General features: G+C 40.4%; 2 protein-coding genes across 3 annotated transcripts in view; one reads left to right on the top strand and one right to left on the bottom strand.

Annotated features, from left to right (window-relative positions):
• Positions 1-36: 36 nt before the first annotated feature.
• On the top strand, positions 37-12,014 carry PNO1 (partner of NOB1 homolog). The gene is made up of 7 exons (XM_025932444.2): positions 37-313; positions 552-701; positions 4,743-4,826; positions 5,242-5,302; positions 5,544-5,661; positions 10,953-11,023; positions 11,682-12,014. The coding sequence occupies exons 1-7, from the start codon at positions 107-109 to the stop codon at positions 11,747-11,749; spliced, it is 759 nt and encodes a 252-aa protein (XP_025788229.2). The 5' UTR covers positions 37-106; the 3' UTR covers positions 11,750-12,014.
• Positions 12,015-13,373: 1,359 nt separating this feature from the next.
• PPP3R1 (protein phosphatase 3 regulatory subunit B, alpha) overlaps positions 13,374-19,249 on the bottom strand; it is a 69,127-nt gene continuing 63,251 nt past the window's right edge. For both annotated transcript variants that reach the window (XM_086700971.1, XM_086700972.1), the window contains one exon: positions 13,374-15,493. In XM_086700971.1, coding sequence (XP_086557097.1) covers positions 15,446-15,493 — 48 coding nt within the window. In that variant the 3' untranslated portion in view covers positions 13,374-15,445. The remainder of the gene's footprint in view (positions 15,494-19,249) is intronic.

Below are 19,249 nucleotides of genomic sequence, written 5' to 3'. Positions count from 1 at the left end.
CCTGGGGCTGGTTGGCGGACGCTGGACCCTGCGAGGTGCGCCTGCGCATTGCAGCGGTGCTCGCGTTCTGGCCGGAAGCACATGTTGGGGCTGGAGATTCCTGGGGATGGAAACGGAGATGGAGGCACAGAGCGCGGGGGCCGAGGACGGCTTCACCCAAGTCACCCGCAAGGGTGGCCGGCGGGCGAAGAAACGGCAGGCTGAGCAGCTGTCCGCGGCGGGGGAGGGCGGGGACGCGGCCCGCATGGACACAGAGGAGGCCCGGCCCGCGAAGAGACCCGTTTTCCCGCCCCTCGCTGGGGATGGATTCCTGGTACTAGCGGGGACCGTGGGTGAGGAACGAGGCCGGGGCCAAAGTTGGACCAAGCCGGTGGCCTCTGGGTGATGTTAAAACTGCTGGGGCTCTTCCGTAGTGGGGTTCTTAGAGAAACGACTCTCCTGAACGAAGTTTAATTCGTTCAATTAAATCTTTTTGGGGAAGAGCTGTCATTTTGCAATGCCCATCTCCATCCTTCGAGACATCTCCCGAGTTGTGTGTTCTTTTATTGTAGAGTGGGAAAGAAGAAACAAGGAAAATTTCGGTCCCAGCTAACAGATACACGCCATTAAAAGAAAACTGGATGAAGATATTTACTCCTGTTGTAGAATATTTGGGACTTCAGATACGCTTTAACTTGAAATCGAGGAATGTAGAGATCAGGGTAAGGAGAATGTCAACCAATTCCAAATATGTTAGGGCTTCTCTCTCCTACAGGGATGAAAAGGAGTGAATAGGCTTTCCTTAGTGGGAGTTGTTTTGTTAAACGGTCGTCATGCAGTTTTCTAAAATAGTACAGTGAGCTGGAACTTCTTGAATGTCTTTGAAGTTTGCATTCAACATGTATATTAGTTGAATTCATAAAGTGGGCCTAAGGTCAGACCAAAATACTGGCCATGCCTGTACATGTATTTTATGACGTGTTCTGTGTTGAAATGAGAGAAGGTGGAGTAAAGAGGTTGTCATAAACAGAAGTATGTAAATAAGGAACAAAAGTACATACTTGTACACACACACATATATTCATTTCATGGTGTCAGTTTGAAAGTTAATATTAATTGACTTTGGTCTTCTTTTCCTGGGTGCCAGTTTCGTATTAGAATCAATAACCAAAATTAATTCTATCTTCTGTTTTGAGGGTTCTTGTACCGTCATCAGGACTGGTATAGACTCGTGTTGAGCTAGAATAATGCAGTAAAGCAGATGCACAGCTCTGAAGAGTTGGTAAAGTTTAAAATCTAGAACTTGGCGGTAGAACTCCTCTTTGTTCTCATTGTTACTTTCATGCAGGTTTTTGTAGCTTTGTGTGAGAACACCTTGTTTCCTTAAGGGTTTCCCTTGCTTCGTTGCTTTAGATCTCCTTTCACCACCCCTTCCTGTGTGCCAGTGCCCGGACCACACTGCTTTTACTATGATATCCTAGTGTCTTCAAAATCTCTGAAGGGCAAAAGCTGTTTTTTGACCTAACCTGCCTTTTAAGTAGGAATTTAAGTCCTAACTCATCTCACCATCTCTTTGAACATATTTATGTCCATACTATTGGGGGCTTTGCTCTCTGAAGAAGGCCCTCTCCTCTGTACTCTTTTTTTCCTGCCTCAGTGCCAGTCATCTTTCAGAATCCAGCTCAAGAGCTTTCTCCTTTAGGATTGGCCTGTGTTGCAGTCGTCTCTTCAGAGCCTACACTCTTGCTGTGCTTGGCTGTCACATGTCCCAGCAGCATTAGTTTGGATTCCACTCACACTTGTTGGTCCTGCCGGAGGCCATAAACGTAGTGGTGCTTTAGCACGCACCACATCATATTAACCTTTAGGACAGCCCTGTGAAGTACTTAACAAATCCCCATCATTTAGATACGAGGAAACTGAGGGTCAAAGGAGTATGTTAGTTGGGGCCCCTGGGTGGCTTAGTTGGTTAAAGCATCTGACTTCAGCCCAGGTCATCATCTCAGGGCTCATGGGTTTGACCCCTGTTAGTTCTGTGCTAACAGCACAGAGCCCGCTTCGGATCCTCTGTCTCCCTGTCTCTCTGCCCCTCCCCTACTCACACTCTCTCTCTCTCAAAAATAAACAAACATTAAAAAAAAGAGTATGTTAGTCAAAGTTCATTCACTAATAAGTGAATCTTGATGGGGGGGGAGGGCTTTCAGGACCTCCCACTCTGACCTTTTTATTTTACAAATGAGAAAACTTAAGACCTGCAGCAAGAAGGGGACTTGCCCAAGGTCACATACAGGATTGGAACTGGGGTCTGATTTTATTTTATTTTATTTATTTTTTTTTTTTTAATTTTTTTTTTTTTCAACGTTTATTTATTTTTGGGACAGAGAGAGACAGCATGAACGGGGGAGGGGCAGAGAGAGAGGGAGACACAGAATCGGAAACAGGCTCCAGGCTCTGAGCCATCAGCCCAGAGCCCGACGCGGGGCTTGAACTCACGGACCGCGAGATCGTGACCTGGCTGAAGTCGGACGCTTAACCGACTGCACCACCCAGGCGCCCCGGAACTGGGGTCTGATTTTAAATGTGCCATTACACAACCTTGTAGAGTTTTAAATTTGTCAACTATGTGGTCTCAACTAAATTGTGAGTCTGTGTGGGAGAATAGAAGTGACAATTTTGGAATCAGACCTGTATTGGAATTCTACCTTTTTCACATTTTAGTACTTTAGTTTTCTCAAATGTAAAGGTTTTTCTATTAATACTCAAGGTTGACATGAAGGTTAGAGCTGCTGTATGTAAAGCACCTTTGCAATGCATGTCATTTTCAGTGGTAGGAATTTTATGAATAGCAGCTATTTCTGCAATTATCCAGTAAAGCCTTTGAGGAAAAGATCCCTGCTTAAATCATTTTTGGTAGTTAGTACTGGAGTTAGTGCTTTGAGAAACATCAGTATATGATGACAGTTGAAGTCAGGAGATTAGATCAGAACTCCCAGGAAGACTGCATGCATTGAGGAAGAAGAGGACCGGCCTGGGCATTGACGGGATAGACCAGGGTCAGAGGTCCCTCAGCGTGTGGGCGTCTGGGCTGTGCCAGAGGGAATCTTGCAGTTTACCCCAGAGTGAGATCGCTCATGGAGTGTAGTCATTTGGCAGGATGGAACTACCCAGCTGTAAAGCTGGGAGCATTTTGTTTTGCAAGTTATTATTTTTTAATTTAAATTTTAGTTAACATACAGAGTAATATTGGTTTCAGGAGTAGAATTCTGTGATTCATCACTTTCATACAATACCTAGTACTCATCATAACAAGTACCCTCCTTAATGCCTATCACCTATCTATCCCATCTCCCACCCACCTCCCTCCATCAACCCTCAGGCAGCTTATTCTCTATTATTTATTAAGAGTTTCTTGTGGTTTGTTTCCTTCTCTTCTCTCCTCCCCTTCCCATATGTTCATCTGTTTTGTCTCAAATTCTACATATGAATGAAATCATGGTATTTTTGCCTTTCCCTGATTGACTTTTCTCACTTAACATAATAGATTCTAGCTCCGTCTGCATTGTTGCAAATAGCAAGATTTCATTATTTCTGATGGCTGAGTAATGTTCCATCCCATTCATTTTATTTATTTATTTATTTTGAGAGAGGGAGCACGCGTGTGAGTGGGACAGGGGCAAAGACAGAGAAAATCCCAAGTAGGCTCCATGCTGTTAGCACAGAACCCCACATGGGGCTAGATGTCATGAACTGTGAGATCATGACTGGAGCTAAAATCAAGAGTCAGACGTTTTAACCTACTGAGCCACCCAGGCACCCCTCTTCCATTGTATATATATACCACATCTTCTTATCCACTTATCAGTCGATGAACCTTTGGGCTCTCTCCGTAGTTTGGCTATTATTGATATTGCTGCTGTAAACATTGGGGTGCATGTACACCTTCAAATATGTATTTTTGTATCCTTTGAGTAAATACCTAATAGTACACTTGCTGGATCATAAGGTAGTTCTATTTTTAGGGTTTTTTTTTTTGTTTTTTTGTTTTTTTTATGTTTGTTTATTTTTGAGAGAGAGAGAGAGAGAGAGACAGAGTGTGAGTGGGGGAGGGGCAGAGAGAGAGGGAGACACAGAATCCGAAGCAGGCTCCAGGCTGTCAGCACAGAGCCCGACGCAGGGCTCGAACTCATGAACTGTGAGATCATGACCTATGCTGAAGTCAGACGCTTAACTGACTGAGCCACCCAGGCGCCCCTATTTTTAGTTTTTTGAGGAATCTCCATACTGTTCTCCAGAGTGGCTGTACCAGTTTGATTCCCACCAGGAGTGCTAGAGGGTTCCCCTTTCTCTGTATCCTCACCAACACCTGTTGTTTCTTATTGTTTATATTAGTCATTCTGACAGGTGTGAGGTTGTATCTCATCATGGTTTTGATTTGTATTTCCCTGATGATGGGTGATGTTGAACATCTTTTCATGTATCTTGTCAGCCACGTGGATGTCTTCTTTGAAAAAGTGTCTATTCATGTCTTCTGCCCATTTCTTAACTGGGTTGTTTGTTTCTTGGATGTTAAGTTTGATAAGTTCTTTATAGATTTTGGGTAAATTAAATGTAGTGCTGATTATCACCAAAAACTGGGTCGTAGAGAATATATTGGGGAAGGGTGGTGGTAAAGGAAATTTTAATAATGGGGAAGGTCAGTCCTAGTGTTTTGTTGGAATATTATCTCCAATCTTAATTTGTACCTTTTTTTTTTTTTTTAACAGACTTGTAAAGAAACCAAGGATGTTAGTGCTCTGACAAAAGCAGCTGATTTTGTGAAAGCCTTTATTCTTGGGTTTCAGGTAGAGGTGAGTGATTTCATGACATCTGAAATAGGGGCTTAAACATAATATGAATGTTTCAATGGATTTGGGCGTTTTCGAAAAAAATTTGGGGGTTTTCTAGGTCTACGGTTGGTGAATTTTTTTTTTTTAATTTTTTTTAACGTTTATTTATTTTTGAGACAGAGAGAGACAGAGCATGAACGGGGGAGGGTCAGAGAGAGAGGGAGACACAGAATCTGAAATGGGCTCCAGGCTCTGAGCTGTCAGCACAGAGCCCGACGCGGGGCTCGAACTCACGGACCGCGAGATCATGACCTGAGCCGAAGTCGGACGCTCAACCGACTGAGCCACCCAGGCACCCCTACAGTTGGTGAATTTTAACTTAATAGTCATTCTCAGGTATCTAAAGGGCTCCACAGCATTTATTTTTATGTTGTAGGATGCAGTTGCCCTCATTAGGTTGGATGACCTCTTCCTAGAGTCCTTTGAAATTACAGATGGTGAGTGTATGATGGTCTTTTCTTGTTGTTATTGTACTTTTGTATTGCTGACTTTGTATCATATGTGTCTCTTAGCTTTCTAATAGCATCATTTGACCTGTATTACTAGCAGGTTTTAAAAATAGACAATATATGTTTTGTGTCTTTTAGTAGGGAAATTTAGTTAATGATTAAACTTCATTATGGAGTGGGTGGTATACTGGAATGGCTTGCCTCCTGAGGTCTCGCTCCTCTCATTTAGTGAAGCCCCTAAAGGGAGACCACCTGTCAAGAGCAATAGGAAGAATCGCTGGCAAAGGAGGAAAAACCAAATTCACCATAGAGAATGTGACACGGACGCGGATAGTTTTGGCTGATGTGTAAGTATCTGATCTTGAGAAAATTATTGTCATAATTTATATTTGATCTTTTGCTGGTTTCAAGAAGCTATAAAGATTGTATTTTATCCATTATGTTGCCACTGAATCTTTGTCAGTATATGGTTCTGAATGAAATACATAGTTACTTTGAAAGCAGATTAAGTAGGTTGAGAAGATCTTAGAAATTTTAGCTTTTTTCTCAGCAATAAAGGAAATGTTTAGAATTACTATTAAACGAAGTTACGTGATGCGTGAAGATTTCAGTAGAATCTTAGGGGACTCTAATCAGTAGGAGAGGGCAAAGAGTAGGTGTTTTGAATGCCCTTGTGACTTTCTTTTTAAAGAATTCTGTGTAGATACTTTGTAAATAATGTAGAATTACATGGAAAGGTCCTCCCTAAAAGGACGGAGAGTGTTGCACATTGGATGAAAAACTAGAGAGCAGCTATCTGAACAGAAAGAAGATGAGACAGGCTTAAAGTAAGGGTGCAGGAAGTCAAGCTGGGATTAGCCCTGTCGGGGGTTGATGCTGCTGCAGTGCTGGGTCGGGGTTACTGGCAGATGGCTCGCAGATTATATAATGCCATGAAGTTGGGGAACGAAGCAGTTGACTGAGAGGAGGAGGGATCTGCCTGCTGCTAAACCCAGAAATAATTTTAATTTAAAATCATACTGTCTTGCTCTAAACTCAGGGCCTCACTGTAATTTAGAATCTAAATTTTAGACTCTGTTTTACACTCGAGGGTTAATGGTAATACCACGTTGGTGGCCCTCTTACTGGAAGACAGGTGTATTGTAATTTTGATCTTTGTGACGTGAGCCTGCAGTTGGGAGTATGGAGCCATGAGGAAAGCTTTTTTTGAACTAGGAATTTTAAAATGTTTTGAAACGTATACCACATTTGAAAGTATCCTATGTAGCCCTAAAAACTTTGTTAATTTAGAAATCTAAAAATGTAACTGATTTGGTAATCAAATTATGGGTACTGTGTTGTGTTAAATTTTAAGCATATTTGTGTCACCTTAAAATGCACTATTGAACTAGCTTTTTTAACAGCTTTATTGCAGTATGATTTACATCCCTCCAAAATTACCTCTATTAGTATGCTGTTCAGTGAGTTTTGGGGCAGATCTGTAGTCCTATGATCCCACCTCATCCCAGGCAATCACTAATCTACTTTTTTTTTTTTTATTATGTTTATTTGTGAGAGAGAGTGCGTATGCCACGTTAGAGCTGGGGAGGGGTACCGATGGGGGGTGGGGTGGGGAGGTGCTTACAGGGGATCCGAAGCTGGCTCAACAGAGCCTGATGAGAGCCCAATGCAGGGCTTGAACTCACAAACTGAGATCATGACCTGTGCCAAAATTTGATGCTTAACCAACTGGGCCACCTAGGAGTCCCTGATCTACTTTCTGTTGTAGTTTTGCCTTTTCTAGAAATTTCTATGAATGGAAATACACAGTATGTGGTCTTTGTTGTATAGCGTCTTATAATTAGCATGCTGTTTTGAGTCTCTCCATTTTGTTGGGTGTGTCAGTAATTCCTTTTTATTGCCAAGTACTAATTATATGGATGTGTTGCATTTTGTTTATCCATTCACAGTTGGGCTGTTTTCAGTTTGGGGTTATTATGAATAGTTGCTATTATTGAGTAACTTTTTATGTTTTTGTATTTTTGTTACAAACCGAATTACATACTACCTGAAATCAAAGAAATGCACTATCTTGAGTTTTCAGTATAAATAGACTAATTGGAAATCCACACGTTCAACAACTTTTGTTAATTATGATATAACCGTAAGGTGGACTAACATGCACCTATGTTGTTTTTGATGAGTTGTCGATAATATCGTAAAATACAGTATAACGTGAGCACGATAAACTAAAAACTATTCCAAATATATTCAGTATATTAGATGGCAAATAATGTTGCCTATATGTCCTGAGACCTGCATTCCATTCAGATCTTGCCCCGTTACTTTGGGAGCACAACTACTCACACTTCAAGTATTCTTGCTTTCTCTATTTCCTCACCTTTCTGCTCTGTCGTAAAGAATTTTTATTTTTATCAAACATACACATCTGTGAGCAAGCCCCAAATTTCTACCACCTACTTCCACTTCCCCTTCCTCAGAGGAACCAATTTCAACTCTTTTAGCTAATTTTAAACTATTTATGCCCATATTTCCAAATATCTTGTTTATATACCAGCTTGATTTTTTTTTTCCAGATTCACTGTTGACTTTCTACCATGAAAGATGAAAATTCAGGTTTCTCTCATCCCTCTCCCCACCTCCACCCCCTGTACTCAAGCCTTCTCACATCCAGTTTGCTTCTCCCTCCCTATGTCCCCCATAAACTGGGGGTGCTGTAAGACTGGTGTTCAGTATTCCCTGAGTACAGAATCTCTGCTCACTGTATCATCAGCTGAACCAGGTGATATACTGTGATTCCTCTGTCCTTTACAATTCTGTTTTCACTTGAAAAAATAATTCCTTACCTGTGTGCTTTCTTAATATTCAGTAAAATTCAGTTAAAAAGCTGTCTGCTGTTGTATCTCTCCTTGGTGTATCTGGATTTAGCAAACGTTTGAGAAATCTCTCCTGGATCCTTCTTTTTCAGAAGCACTGGTACCCTCTGCCTGGCACCCAGCTGGCATCCTGGGTTCTCCTTTCAGCTTTGCCCCTTTGCTATTTGAATCCCTTGGTGTTGGATTCTTTTTGAGTACTTGTGGGTTTTTTTTTTCTTCTTTGATACTTGTATGTATTGCAAAATGATCACAGTAAGTCTATTAACATCCATTCATCAACACAGTTACAAATTTGTTTTTTCTTGTGTGATAATTTCTAAGATTTACTCTCAGCAGCTTTGCTTGTAGCACAGTATTATTGACTATCGCTGACATGCTCTACATTACATTCCAGGACTTATTTTATAACTGGAATTTATATGCTGTTTTGTGCTGTTTGACCCTCTTCACTCATTTCACCCACCCCCGAGTACTCCTTACTTTGGTGCTGTAGATAGTCCAGAAGCAAGCTTATTAGCATAGGAAGAACATTTTTTTGAGATCTTGTTTTGAAGATGTCCTGGCTGCTGGCCAACTATACAGTTCATTGAGAACTCTGGAGACATTGCTACATCCTGGCTCTCAGTGTTGCTGTTGAGAAGTCCAAAGACATTTTGCTATCTGATTATTTTAGCTTCCTATCTGGGAGTTGTACTATCTTCTTAATCCATTGTGTTCTGAAATTTCATAGTGATATGTGTTAGTGTGGGTCTGTTTTTATTCATCGTACTGGACCCTTTCAAATTAGAAACTCATTTTCTATAATGAAATTTTAGAAATTTCTTAGAAATTTTCTTGAATTGTTTTGGCTTTCCTTTTCTTTCCCCCACCCTATCTGGAATTCCTTTCTGTAACTCTGTCTTCTAATCCTTATGTTTAAAAGTTTTCTTAACATCCTGCTGTTGATTCATGGGTACATGAAATGGCTTTTCTGATCTTACTGACTTGATTTTGTTTTGTTCTTGCGGTTTTCACTTTTTTCTCCCCACAGCCTCTGTTTCTGTAATGCTTTCTTCACCTTGCTGGTTTAACTTCTACTTTTTGTATTAGATGGTCTTCTCAGATTCTGGTGATCCTCAGTGTTTGCCATATATGTGAGGCAGTAAAGAGCAGACTGGAAGCCCTGAGCTCACAGGGGCCTGAGGGGGTGAGGGGGTAATGCTGGTTGACTGTAGGCTTCACTCAGGGTTACTGCCAGGCTGTTTCTTTGAGGAAGCCCTAATGTCTCTTTTAGTCTTTCTTTATTGGGCAGGGCAGGTTCCCCAGAGAAGCATTCTCCAGGCTCTTTGCTGCCAGACTTTGAAGCCTGGTTATGGAAGACAGTTGGAGGTCTCAACAATCAGTGTGCAAATATTTGCTTTGACATGCCCCTGTTTTTAACATGGTACTCCTACTTCAACTGTACCTGGTACCCCTGGTCCAGACATCATGTCTTTTACCTTTTCCAGGGAACAACCCCCACCCCCATAATTTCACCCGTCACAGTGGGTGGTTGCCTGATTCCACGGAGTAGGGAAGAAAATTGGAGGATCATCTTGAACAGACTTTCACTTTTACCCCAATTTCAGAAATGCCTGAGTCTGTCTGGGCAAGAGGGTTCCTTTTGGTGTTCCCACTGCCAATTTTGGTGTCAGTTTACTGATATTTTTTGAAAGATGGGCTCAAAAAGACAAAACTATGTTGTCCATCTTGTTTGAGTCAGTCAGCCAGGAATACCCATTAGAAAGGTCTGAATGACCCTATGAGTAAAGATACTTAGATAACCTTTATTTTTTTTTTTATTTTTTTTAAACGTTTTATTTATTTTTGAGACAGAGAGAGACAGAGCATGAACGGGGCAGGGGCAGAGAGAGAGGGAGACACAGAATCGGAAGCAGGCTCCAGGCTCCAAGCCATCAGCCCAGAGCCCGATGCGGGCTCCAGCTCACAGACCCCGAGACCATGACCTGAGCTGAAGTCAGACACTTAACTGACTGAGCCACCCAGGCGCCCCTATACTTAGATAACCTTTAGAAAGCTTTGCAGTTGAAACCCAAATATTTTGATTAAATACAGCGTTACTTGCATTTGTGGGTACTTAATAATCCCACCTCTGCCAGTGTGTAATCTTGGACAGGGTTTTTGTTTTTTTAATTCTTGTAAATTTACCTCATTTGTAAAATGGGAGTAAATTACCTAATAAAGCTCCTGTAAGGATTAAATGGGAACACATAGGGGCACCTGGGTGGCTCAGTCCGTTAAGCATCCAGCTTCGGCTTGGGTTATGATCTCACGGTTCGTAGGTTCAAGCCCCATGTCGGGCTCTGTGCTGACAGCTCAGGCCTGGAGGCTGTCTTTGGATTCTGTGTCTCCCTCTCTCTCTGTATTCCTCCCCTGGTGTCTCTCTCCCCCCTCTCAAAAATTAAAATTTTTTAAATGAATGGGAACACATAAAGGCATACACAGCACATAGAAGGCACTCACTTGTTAGTAACCATCATTAAGAATCTTAAATTCTTGGTTTCTTAAAAGTTTTTTTTTTTCTGATTTTTATTGGGATATAATTTACATACCATAATATTCCCCTTCAGAGTGGTTTTTAGTGCATTTAGAGTTGTGCAGCCATCACCACCTTCTTTATTTAGAGATCTGTATCTGCCATGATTTTCCGAAGTTTCTGGATTAGGGGGCTTCATTAAGGAAATGCTTTTTGTTGCTAACTTGTCTCACATTCTCTCTTGCAGGAAAGTTCACATCCTTGGCTCTTTCCAGAACATCAAGATGGCAAGAACTGCCATATGCAACCTTATCCTGGGTAACAGCAATTTATTCCTTGGGTGTGTTCTCTGGAAAGAAAAGAATAGGGAATTTAGAACTCAAACCACATTTGCCAGTCAGTGTAGGTGAAGGGTAATGTTAAAGATAGCAAGTAGAAATGGGGGTTTGCAAATGTGTACCTAAAGAAAAAAGGAGTATTTTTGCTTGGATTCTGTTTGCTAGAGAAGATACAGGGTTTGTTGGATTATATTGCTTAAATCTTTGCTACTTTCCCCTGAGGTGCAGTGAAAAGCCCTTCCAGAACAGTAGGCAACATGTTTTAGGTTTCAACAAAAAAAAGAGCTGCTGGTCACCATCAATTTAATTGACACACTTAGTCCTATTTTCAAGCTGTGCAGCAAAGTCCGTTAACTTCTGTTAAGAGTTACAGGATTGTAGTAGCTTGCTCTAGATGGGATTTTCCATCAGTGCCCAGATCTGATTGACCAGCTTCTTTTTGAAACAGACAGGTTGGTGCCTTTGACTCAGGATTCAAAATGTTTTTGGAGGATATTTGGGTATGGTTTACAGTTCTCTTGTTGGTTTAAGAGCGATCCACTGGAAAATGTCTGTTCTTTTTAGAGTTGTAGACTGCTTTCCATGTAGCTTCTGTATGTGGGTATATTTGTATAGATAACGTTTATTTTCCTCTGCAGGAAATCCTCCATCAAAGGTTTATGGCAATATCCGAGCCGTGGCTAGCAGAGCAGCAGATCGGTTCTGATTTCAAATCAAGAGACTTTTTATCTTGTCTTTGGACTCTAGAGAAAAAGCCTTCTCCTCCACATGTGGTCACAAGAAACCATGTGAAGAGTATTCCAGTCACTCTAAGCCTTCATCACTTCTGTTCTCACAGCCAGAAGCATAAACAGAAAGGAAAGGTTTGGTAATACAGCAACTTTGAGGATAATTTCCATATCTGAATTTGGCACACTATACTTACACATTAACTATAATTTATTCATTTTCAATAAAAGATTTGCATTGTTTATGATTCTTCTAGGAGGGAAACTTCTGGTTTAAACAGTACTGTATGGGGCACCTGGGTGGCGCAGTCAGTTAAGCGTCCGACTTCAGCCAGGTCACGATCTCGCGGTCCGTGAGTTCGAGCCCCGCGTCAGGCTCTGGGCGGATGGCTCGGAGCCTGGAGCCTGTTTCCGATTCTGTGTCTCCCTCTCTCTCTGCCCCTCCCCCGTTCATGCTCTGTCTCTGTCTGTCCCATAAATAAATAAAAACGTTGAAAAAAAAAATTTAAAAAAAAAAAAATAAAAAATAAACAGTACTGTATGAACTTATCAATTTATAAATTTATAACTTTTTATAAATTTATAAACATTTCTTGTCTATGGAGTGTAATTAAAAAAATCATCGCACAAAACCGCTCTGAATCATGACCCTTAATACTGGGTAGTATGTGGGTTTTTTAGAATCATAGAAGCAGCAGTTCAAAGATAACTGTAGTGAACAAAGGCAGGCTAGCTAGTCTTTGTACCTATTTTGTAGTTTATAAAATTAAAAACATCACAAAGTTGATGGTGAAGAAATAACTTTATTTTTCAAATAAACACTTAAAGTAGCCAGACCAGTGTTTGGGCATATTTCTTCTAAGTAGTAAAGGTGAAAAATGGTAAAAGAACGTTTTTACCAAGACTATGATGTTCTGCAAATGCAAGAGGTTGTTTTAACTAATGCCTGCCTGTTTAATCCTTCATTAAGTATTTAATGAGCTAACGCTAAGAGGTAGATGGAATTCTAGACAAGTGAGGCTGTCAGTGAACAATGGACAGAAACAGAAATGAATGCCCTTGTGGAGTTTTCGTCTTATTTCAGTAACCAGGGAAGACAGATGTACAAAATACCCAAGTAAGTTGTCATCAGAGGGTAAATGCAACGGAAGAGGGGGGCAAAAAAAGGGGGGGGTGGGGGTAAAGGAGACACGGGTGTAGTATGTTCACATGGGATGGCCAGGAACATCGTTGGGAGCCAGGACATATTTGAACAGACTTGGAGGCATTAGCTGTGCAGGATCTGGCAGGGGAGACCATACAAAGGCCCACAGCAGAAGCAAGCCCAAAGATCCAGGAACCACAGGAGGCGAAGGCAGCTGGAAGCAGAAGAAGGGTAAGTAGTAAAGGCATAATGAGGAAAGGCTTTGTAGGTCCTTTTAATGACTTGTGTTTTTAACCAGTGATAAAGCAGATTTATCTTATGGCCTATAGTCAAATACCAAACATCAATTTACCATTTTTTTTTTTAATCAAAAGAATGAAAAAAAAGACTACCTAATGGACAAAACACTACCTAATGGCTGTGGGAGCCCAACAAAGATGACTGTGAGTACACTCAAGCAAGTTTCAAATATTTTATTTTCTTATTCATACAGTATGAAGTTTTCTAAAGATCCCACAACATGACGTTTCATGCAGAAGAAAAAACTAAACATTCAACATAAACCCCTCCCCCACCCCCACTAAAAAAGAAAAAGAAAAAAAAAAACCCTCATTCCCCAGTAAGGAAATAATGTTTGCACTATTTTTCTGTAACGCCAGCCAAGATATGCACAAGCAAGAGAAATAGAAAGCATTTGCTAAAATATTTGTAACAAATACTTATGTACAAAAAATTCACAAAAGACTAGTTCCCCCTTGAAGCAGAGCACATGGCAGTTGACACTGGAACAGATCAAACCACTGGCTGGGATTATAAGCCACGTACTGATCCAGAGGAAGAAAGTTACATGTAGTGGAGATTCTCAGTTTGAACATTAACATTTCCAAAGTTTGGCAACATTATCTTTTAAAATTATGCAAATTATGTAAACAAGAGGTACATTTTAAATTGATCTACATGCAAAACTCCATGTCATGCAAAGACACCAAGCACCGGGATTTTTCTCTCACAGACAGAGCCCATGATGTGCAGCACTCAGTTGAAGGAACAGCGATGGCAGGCAGGCGTGCCCAATTTAAGATTCATTTACTTTGATTCAACCTGCCCTTTTCCACTCATGATTATGAAACTGGTTTTCTAGAAAAACTACATAGGGGAAGACTACTTTCCTAGAAAGCTAACCAAAATGTTCTCTTCCAGCCAATAGTACCTTTGCAGAAAAGGGAAGGGATAATATCAAGTGGTGGAACATGATACACTACTTTTATATCACACGTTTCTTCAGTTATCATCCATTACAAATATGGGCAAATCAAGAAAGAAAACCACCATGCACACTCTATGCCTTGTGGTAAAGAAACAGGAGAGGTATAAATTTTGATACAATTTTGCTCTTCTGTGGCATACAGAGATAAAAAGACTTCTTCCATTTAAATCACCAATCTGTGTGGGTGTTTAGATATGTACATGCACATTAAGTATCACCAATTTTCCAGATTAGCTGCAAGTTTTCTGAAACGGAAAAGAAATTTACGGTTCAAACAGAAGTTTAATGACAAACTGTTTACCCATGTAATGAAACAAATGAATGGATATCGTAAGTAGTCCATGATTACTTCAGGTATTCTTCATTGAGTAATGTCTTAAGATAAATCGTGATTGCCTCAGATAGCTTCCGGCCTTTCCACAACTGGTAACTTACATTTAACTCAGGGACATTTAAGAAAGGAAAATGGCTCCTCGTTCAGAAGTAACAACGAAGCAGCCGTGAGCTTGGTGCGGTTCCTGCCGGAACACAAGGAGGAGCTAATGGCGGCAGCACTGCACTGTACTTTCTCCTCAGGCAGAGATGCAGTAGAGCTGCTCAGCAACGAGACCTAGTCCCTGGAAATCTATTCATAGGTATAAAGAAAATTACAGACTCCTCTGTTACAAAAATGTAATTAAGGTAAGTAATAGGACGTTAACAAATGCTTTGTCAATCTCTCAAAGGAGAAAGCACAGGAAAAGGAAAATAGCTGGCCTAACACCCGGCTCAAATTGTACAACTTTCTATCTATATATAAAACTGTGTGAAATAAAAGTAAGGATGTTTTATGTTCTGCTTGGCACTTTTGTACTCTATCATTTTGCTTCTGAATCAAGTATATTAAATTAAAGCCAACCTACACATATAGAAAGCTACATATATCTATATATAAATATTTACATATGTATATATAGATACTTTCTTGTTATAAAAGATGAAGAAAAATAAATAAAAAGCCAACCCCTTCCCTTTCTTCACCACATTGATATGCTCTTTTCATGTTGCTGTCCTTCAGACTTTAAAGTGCTACACTGAGTTATTGAGAGAATAAGAGTTCAATAACACTTAGTTGGCTTCATGAGGCTCGTGTTGGAAAATGTGGCTTCACAGAGAAAAATACTTCCATTTAAATACACAGAGAGCATTGCTGGACGTCTTGAGCAGATCTTCAGAGATGGAGAAGAAAGCAAAAGTGTTGGGTGGTACTCTTTAGAAAAAGAGTCACACATCTACCACCATCTTTTTGTGGATATCTAGGCCACCTACAACCTGCAACAGATAGGAACAAATCAAGCTTAACCACGTTTGAAAATTCCTTGTTACTAGTCTGACCACCTTAACCAAATTACAATTTAAGGGGCTCCTGGGTGGCTCAGTCAGTTGAGTGTCCGACTTCGGCTCAGGTCATGATCTCACAGCTCATGAGTTCGAGCCCCGCGTCAAGCTCTGGTGCTGACAGCTCAGAGTCTGGAGCCTGCTTCGGATTCTGCCTCCCTCTCTCTCCACCCCTCCCCCACTCATACTCTCTCTCAAAAATAAACATTAAAAAAAAAACCCTACAATTTAAAAAACAATACTACTTTAACCATTTTCAGAAGCTGGCTTTTGAGGTTTGGGTTTTTTAAAACCTGTATTGCCTCTAGGTAAGGGCTTTCTCTCAGGATAACGCATTTTCTTGTGTTCTAGGACAATGGTTGGCAAAGTTAAAAGGCCAGATAAGAAGTGTTATAGGCTTTGTAGGCCACCTATAATTTCTCTTGGCATTTTCCTCTCCCACATTTTTTTTTTTTTTTTACAAATGTAAAAAACTGTTCTAAGCTCAAAGACCTACAAAACAGGCCACGGGAAGGATTTGACCCATTTTGGTTTGCTAACCCCTACACTAAGGTAGTTTAATATTAAATAATAACCAGATGTTAGCATAAAAATTATCCTCAAAACCCAACCTGTCAGTCCATTCTAGAAGGCATTATAAAAATACCAAATAAAAACTTCTGCACATTTTCTCATGGGCTTCATTCAATACATGCAGAATTGTTACAGAAATCTCAGTGAATAAATGACATGGTAATCTAAAAGTGTAATTACCTGTATTATTAAATATAACCTACATAAGGAAAATACGTAAGTCATAAATGTTCATAGCTTGAATTTTCCCAGTGTAAACACCCAAGTAGCTAAGCACCCAGATCATTTTCAGCAGTCTTCTGCGGCCCCCTTCCAGCACTAGCCATCTCCTTCCTCCTGCCCTACCCGCCCCCCCCACACCCACCCACCCACTACTGTGACTTTAACAACATGGATTAGTTTGGTTTGTTTTGTTTTTGTACATTTTAAAATGAAATTTTCATGTCTGGCTTGTTTCACCCGACAGGTTTTTGAGATTAATCCATGTTGTTGTGTATAACTGCATCTGTATTATTTTTAAATTTAATCCAAAATTTTTATTTCAAAAATAAAGCTTGAGGGGCGCCTGGGTGGCGCAGTCGGTTAAGCGTCCGACTTCAGCCAGGTCACGATCTCGCGGTCCGTGAGTTCGGGCCCCACGTCGGGCTCTGGGCTGATGGCTCAGAGCCTGGAGCCTGTTTCTGATTCTGTGTCTCCCTCTCTCTCTGCCCCTCCCCCGTTCATGCTCTGTCTCTCTCTGTCCCAAAAATAAATAAACGTGGAAAAAAAAAATTTAAAAAAAAAAAATAATAAAAAAAAAAATAAAGCTTGAATAGCCAATTAGCTCTACAATTCCTATGAAAACAGCGGTTTGCTACCCTGCCTTCGTTCTCTGTTTTCTTTTACACAGAGATAATCATTTAGGATTTTCAGGTAATATTCAGTATTTCCCCACAGGTCTGCAAATAACATTCCTGCATTGCCATCTCTTGGATACTCACCACCACGCACCCCCCCACCCCCAACACACACACAATCTATTCCTCATGTTTTCCAGACTCAGATTACTTCACCCTCTCCAATCTCCCACTACAGTGGAGGAGTCTGAACAGAGTAGGGAGATCTAGTGTTCTGAATGCTTTTTAAACAGACTTCAAGCAACTGTTTTTAGTCTTGCCTTTATCCCCATTTTCACTTAATTTTTTTTTTTACATTTATTTATTTTTGAGAGACAGCACAGGTGGGGGAGGGGCAGAGAAAGAATGAGACACAGAATCAGAATCAGGCTCTAAACTGTCAGCACAGCCTGATGCAGGGCTCAAACTCACAACCCATGAGATCATGACCTGAGCCAAAGTCAGAGGGCCAACCAACTGAGCCACCCCTCCACTTTCACTTATCTTATGCTACCAATTTCTGAGCCTTTCAGGGATTCTGCATTATATACCAAGTTGCTGCTCAGCTTTACAAGCTGATAGCTCAGAATTCATTTTTTCTCCTATTAAGTCAGTTTACAGAGTTTTAAATTGTCTAGTTGCTATCCTCCCTACTATTCTCTTTGTCCTGTGGGTTCAAAACCTTTACTTTTTAATCCGTTTAATTTCACTGGAGTTTGGAGAGGAAAGCAAAAATAAATAATCTGACTCTTGAATAACAACAGGGGTTGGAGTTATCAACCCCGCTATGCAGTAAAAAAGTCACATATAACTTTTGGCTCTCCCAAAATTTAACTAATAGCCCACTGTTAACCAGAAGCCTCATGAATAACAACACTATTTTGTGTATGCATTACATACTACATTCTTACAATAAAGCTAGAAAAAAAAGAAAACATTAACACAAAAAAACATGTGCAGTACTTCACTGAAAAGAAAAAATAGCATATAAGTGGACATGTGCAGTTCAAACCCATGTTTTTCAAGTGTCAGCTGTACAAGCATTCAGTTCAACCTGCCAACTTTAACACTGTCATCAATTGTTTCTATTTTCTTTGTATGTTTAAGTATTCTGAAATTTTTAAAGGAGGGAGACAAGCATGTGATCTTTTAAAGTAACTTCCCATCTCTTCACTGCTATAGCTTGAGAAATCAGAATAAAAAGGACTCAATGAAGCCAAAGTTATGGACTTGATCAATGTTCAGAGAAGTTGGGTTTAAAGCACAAAAGTTTTTCTCCATCCCCAAACTACACTCCTTAAAAATACAAAAGCAATTTATCAAATACTGGAAATAAACTCAAAGCACAGCTTATGTCTTCAGCGTAAACAGCATCATACACATTTTAATTTTCTTCCAATGACTAACAATTTATGTGTAATTTTAACTTACATTTTTATATTTACTAAATGGAATCTTCATCTATATACATCTCACATCACTAGGAAAGAGTTTTCCATTTTTGCTTTTGTTCCCTCAATGCTCAGGATTTTTTTTTTTTAATGTTTATTTATTTTGAAAGAGTGCAGGTGTGAACAGAGGATGGGCAGAGAGAGAGGGAGAAAGAATCCCAAGCAGACTCTGTGCTGCTGGAGCCATGCAGAACCCAGCGCAGGGCTCCATCTCATGAACTGTGAGATCATGACATGAGCTGAAATCAGGAGTCAGATGCTCAACTGACTGAGCCACCCAGGCATCCCTGAATTTCTTTTCTTTCCTTCTTCTGAAAACTGGCTACCCATGCTGACATGACCAGCCTGGTCCCACGGCACAATCTGACCACACTCCACACCAGTCTTTCCGTGATCTTTGGTAAAGAAGAAACAGAGGAGTAACATAAACCCTCCCAGCAGTACTACCAGGCAACAAAGTCTCCAATCTCAAGCCTAACCCTCTTCCAAAAAGACCCAGTCTGTTCTTTCAATTTTAGAGCATCACCCTACCTTTTGAAACAGCATGCACACAGTATTCCCTTGAGAGCAAGGAAGCTACTTAAAGGATAATGTGAACTTTATTTCAATGCCACAGTAACAACTTTAGTCCTTACATGACACACAAGCAGTCATTAGTTTTTCCTTGTATGGTCTAAATAAAAAATGAAAAGGGAGGAAGGAAATCTTGCCACAGTAGCATCCAATCGTAACTGAAAAACTTTAAAACTTTTTTCTTTGTTATCTTCGCCTCTCCTCTGGATTCTCTGGTC

Source organism: Puma concolor, chromosome A3 (genome assembly GCF_028749965.1).
Source record: "Puma concolor isolate L17-30 chromosome A3, mPumCon1.1.hap2, whole genome shotgun sequence".
NCBI lineage: Eukaryota > Metazoa > Chordata > Mammalia > Carnivora > Felidae > Puma > Puma concolor.
Note: the sequence above shows the minus strand (reverse complement) of the source record. Positions and strands in the feature narration are given on the sequence as shown.

Coding starts and splice junctions, on each gene's coding strand:
- PNO1 (XM_025932444.2), top strand. CDS start 107: ATGGAAACGGAGATGGAGGCACAGAGCGCGGGGGCCGAGGACGGCTTC. Junction 702..4,742: donor CGAGGAATGTAGAGATCAGG/GTAAGGAGAATG, acceptor TTTTTTTAACAG/ACTTGTAAAGAAACCAAGGA. Junction 11,024..11,681: donor CATATGCAACCTTATCCTGG/GTAACAGCAATT, acceptor TTTCCTCTGCAG/GAAATCCTCCATCAAAGGTT.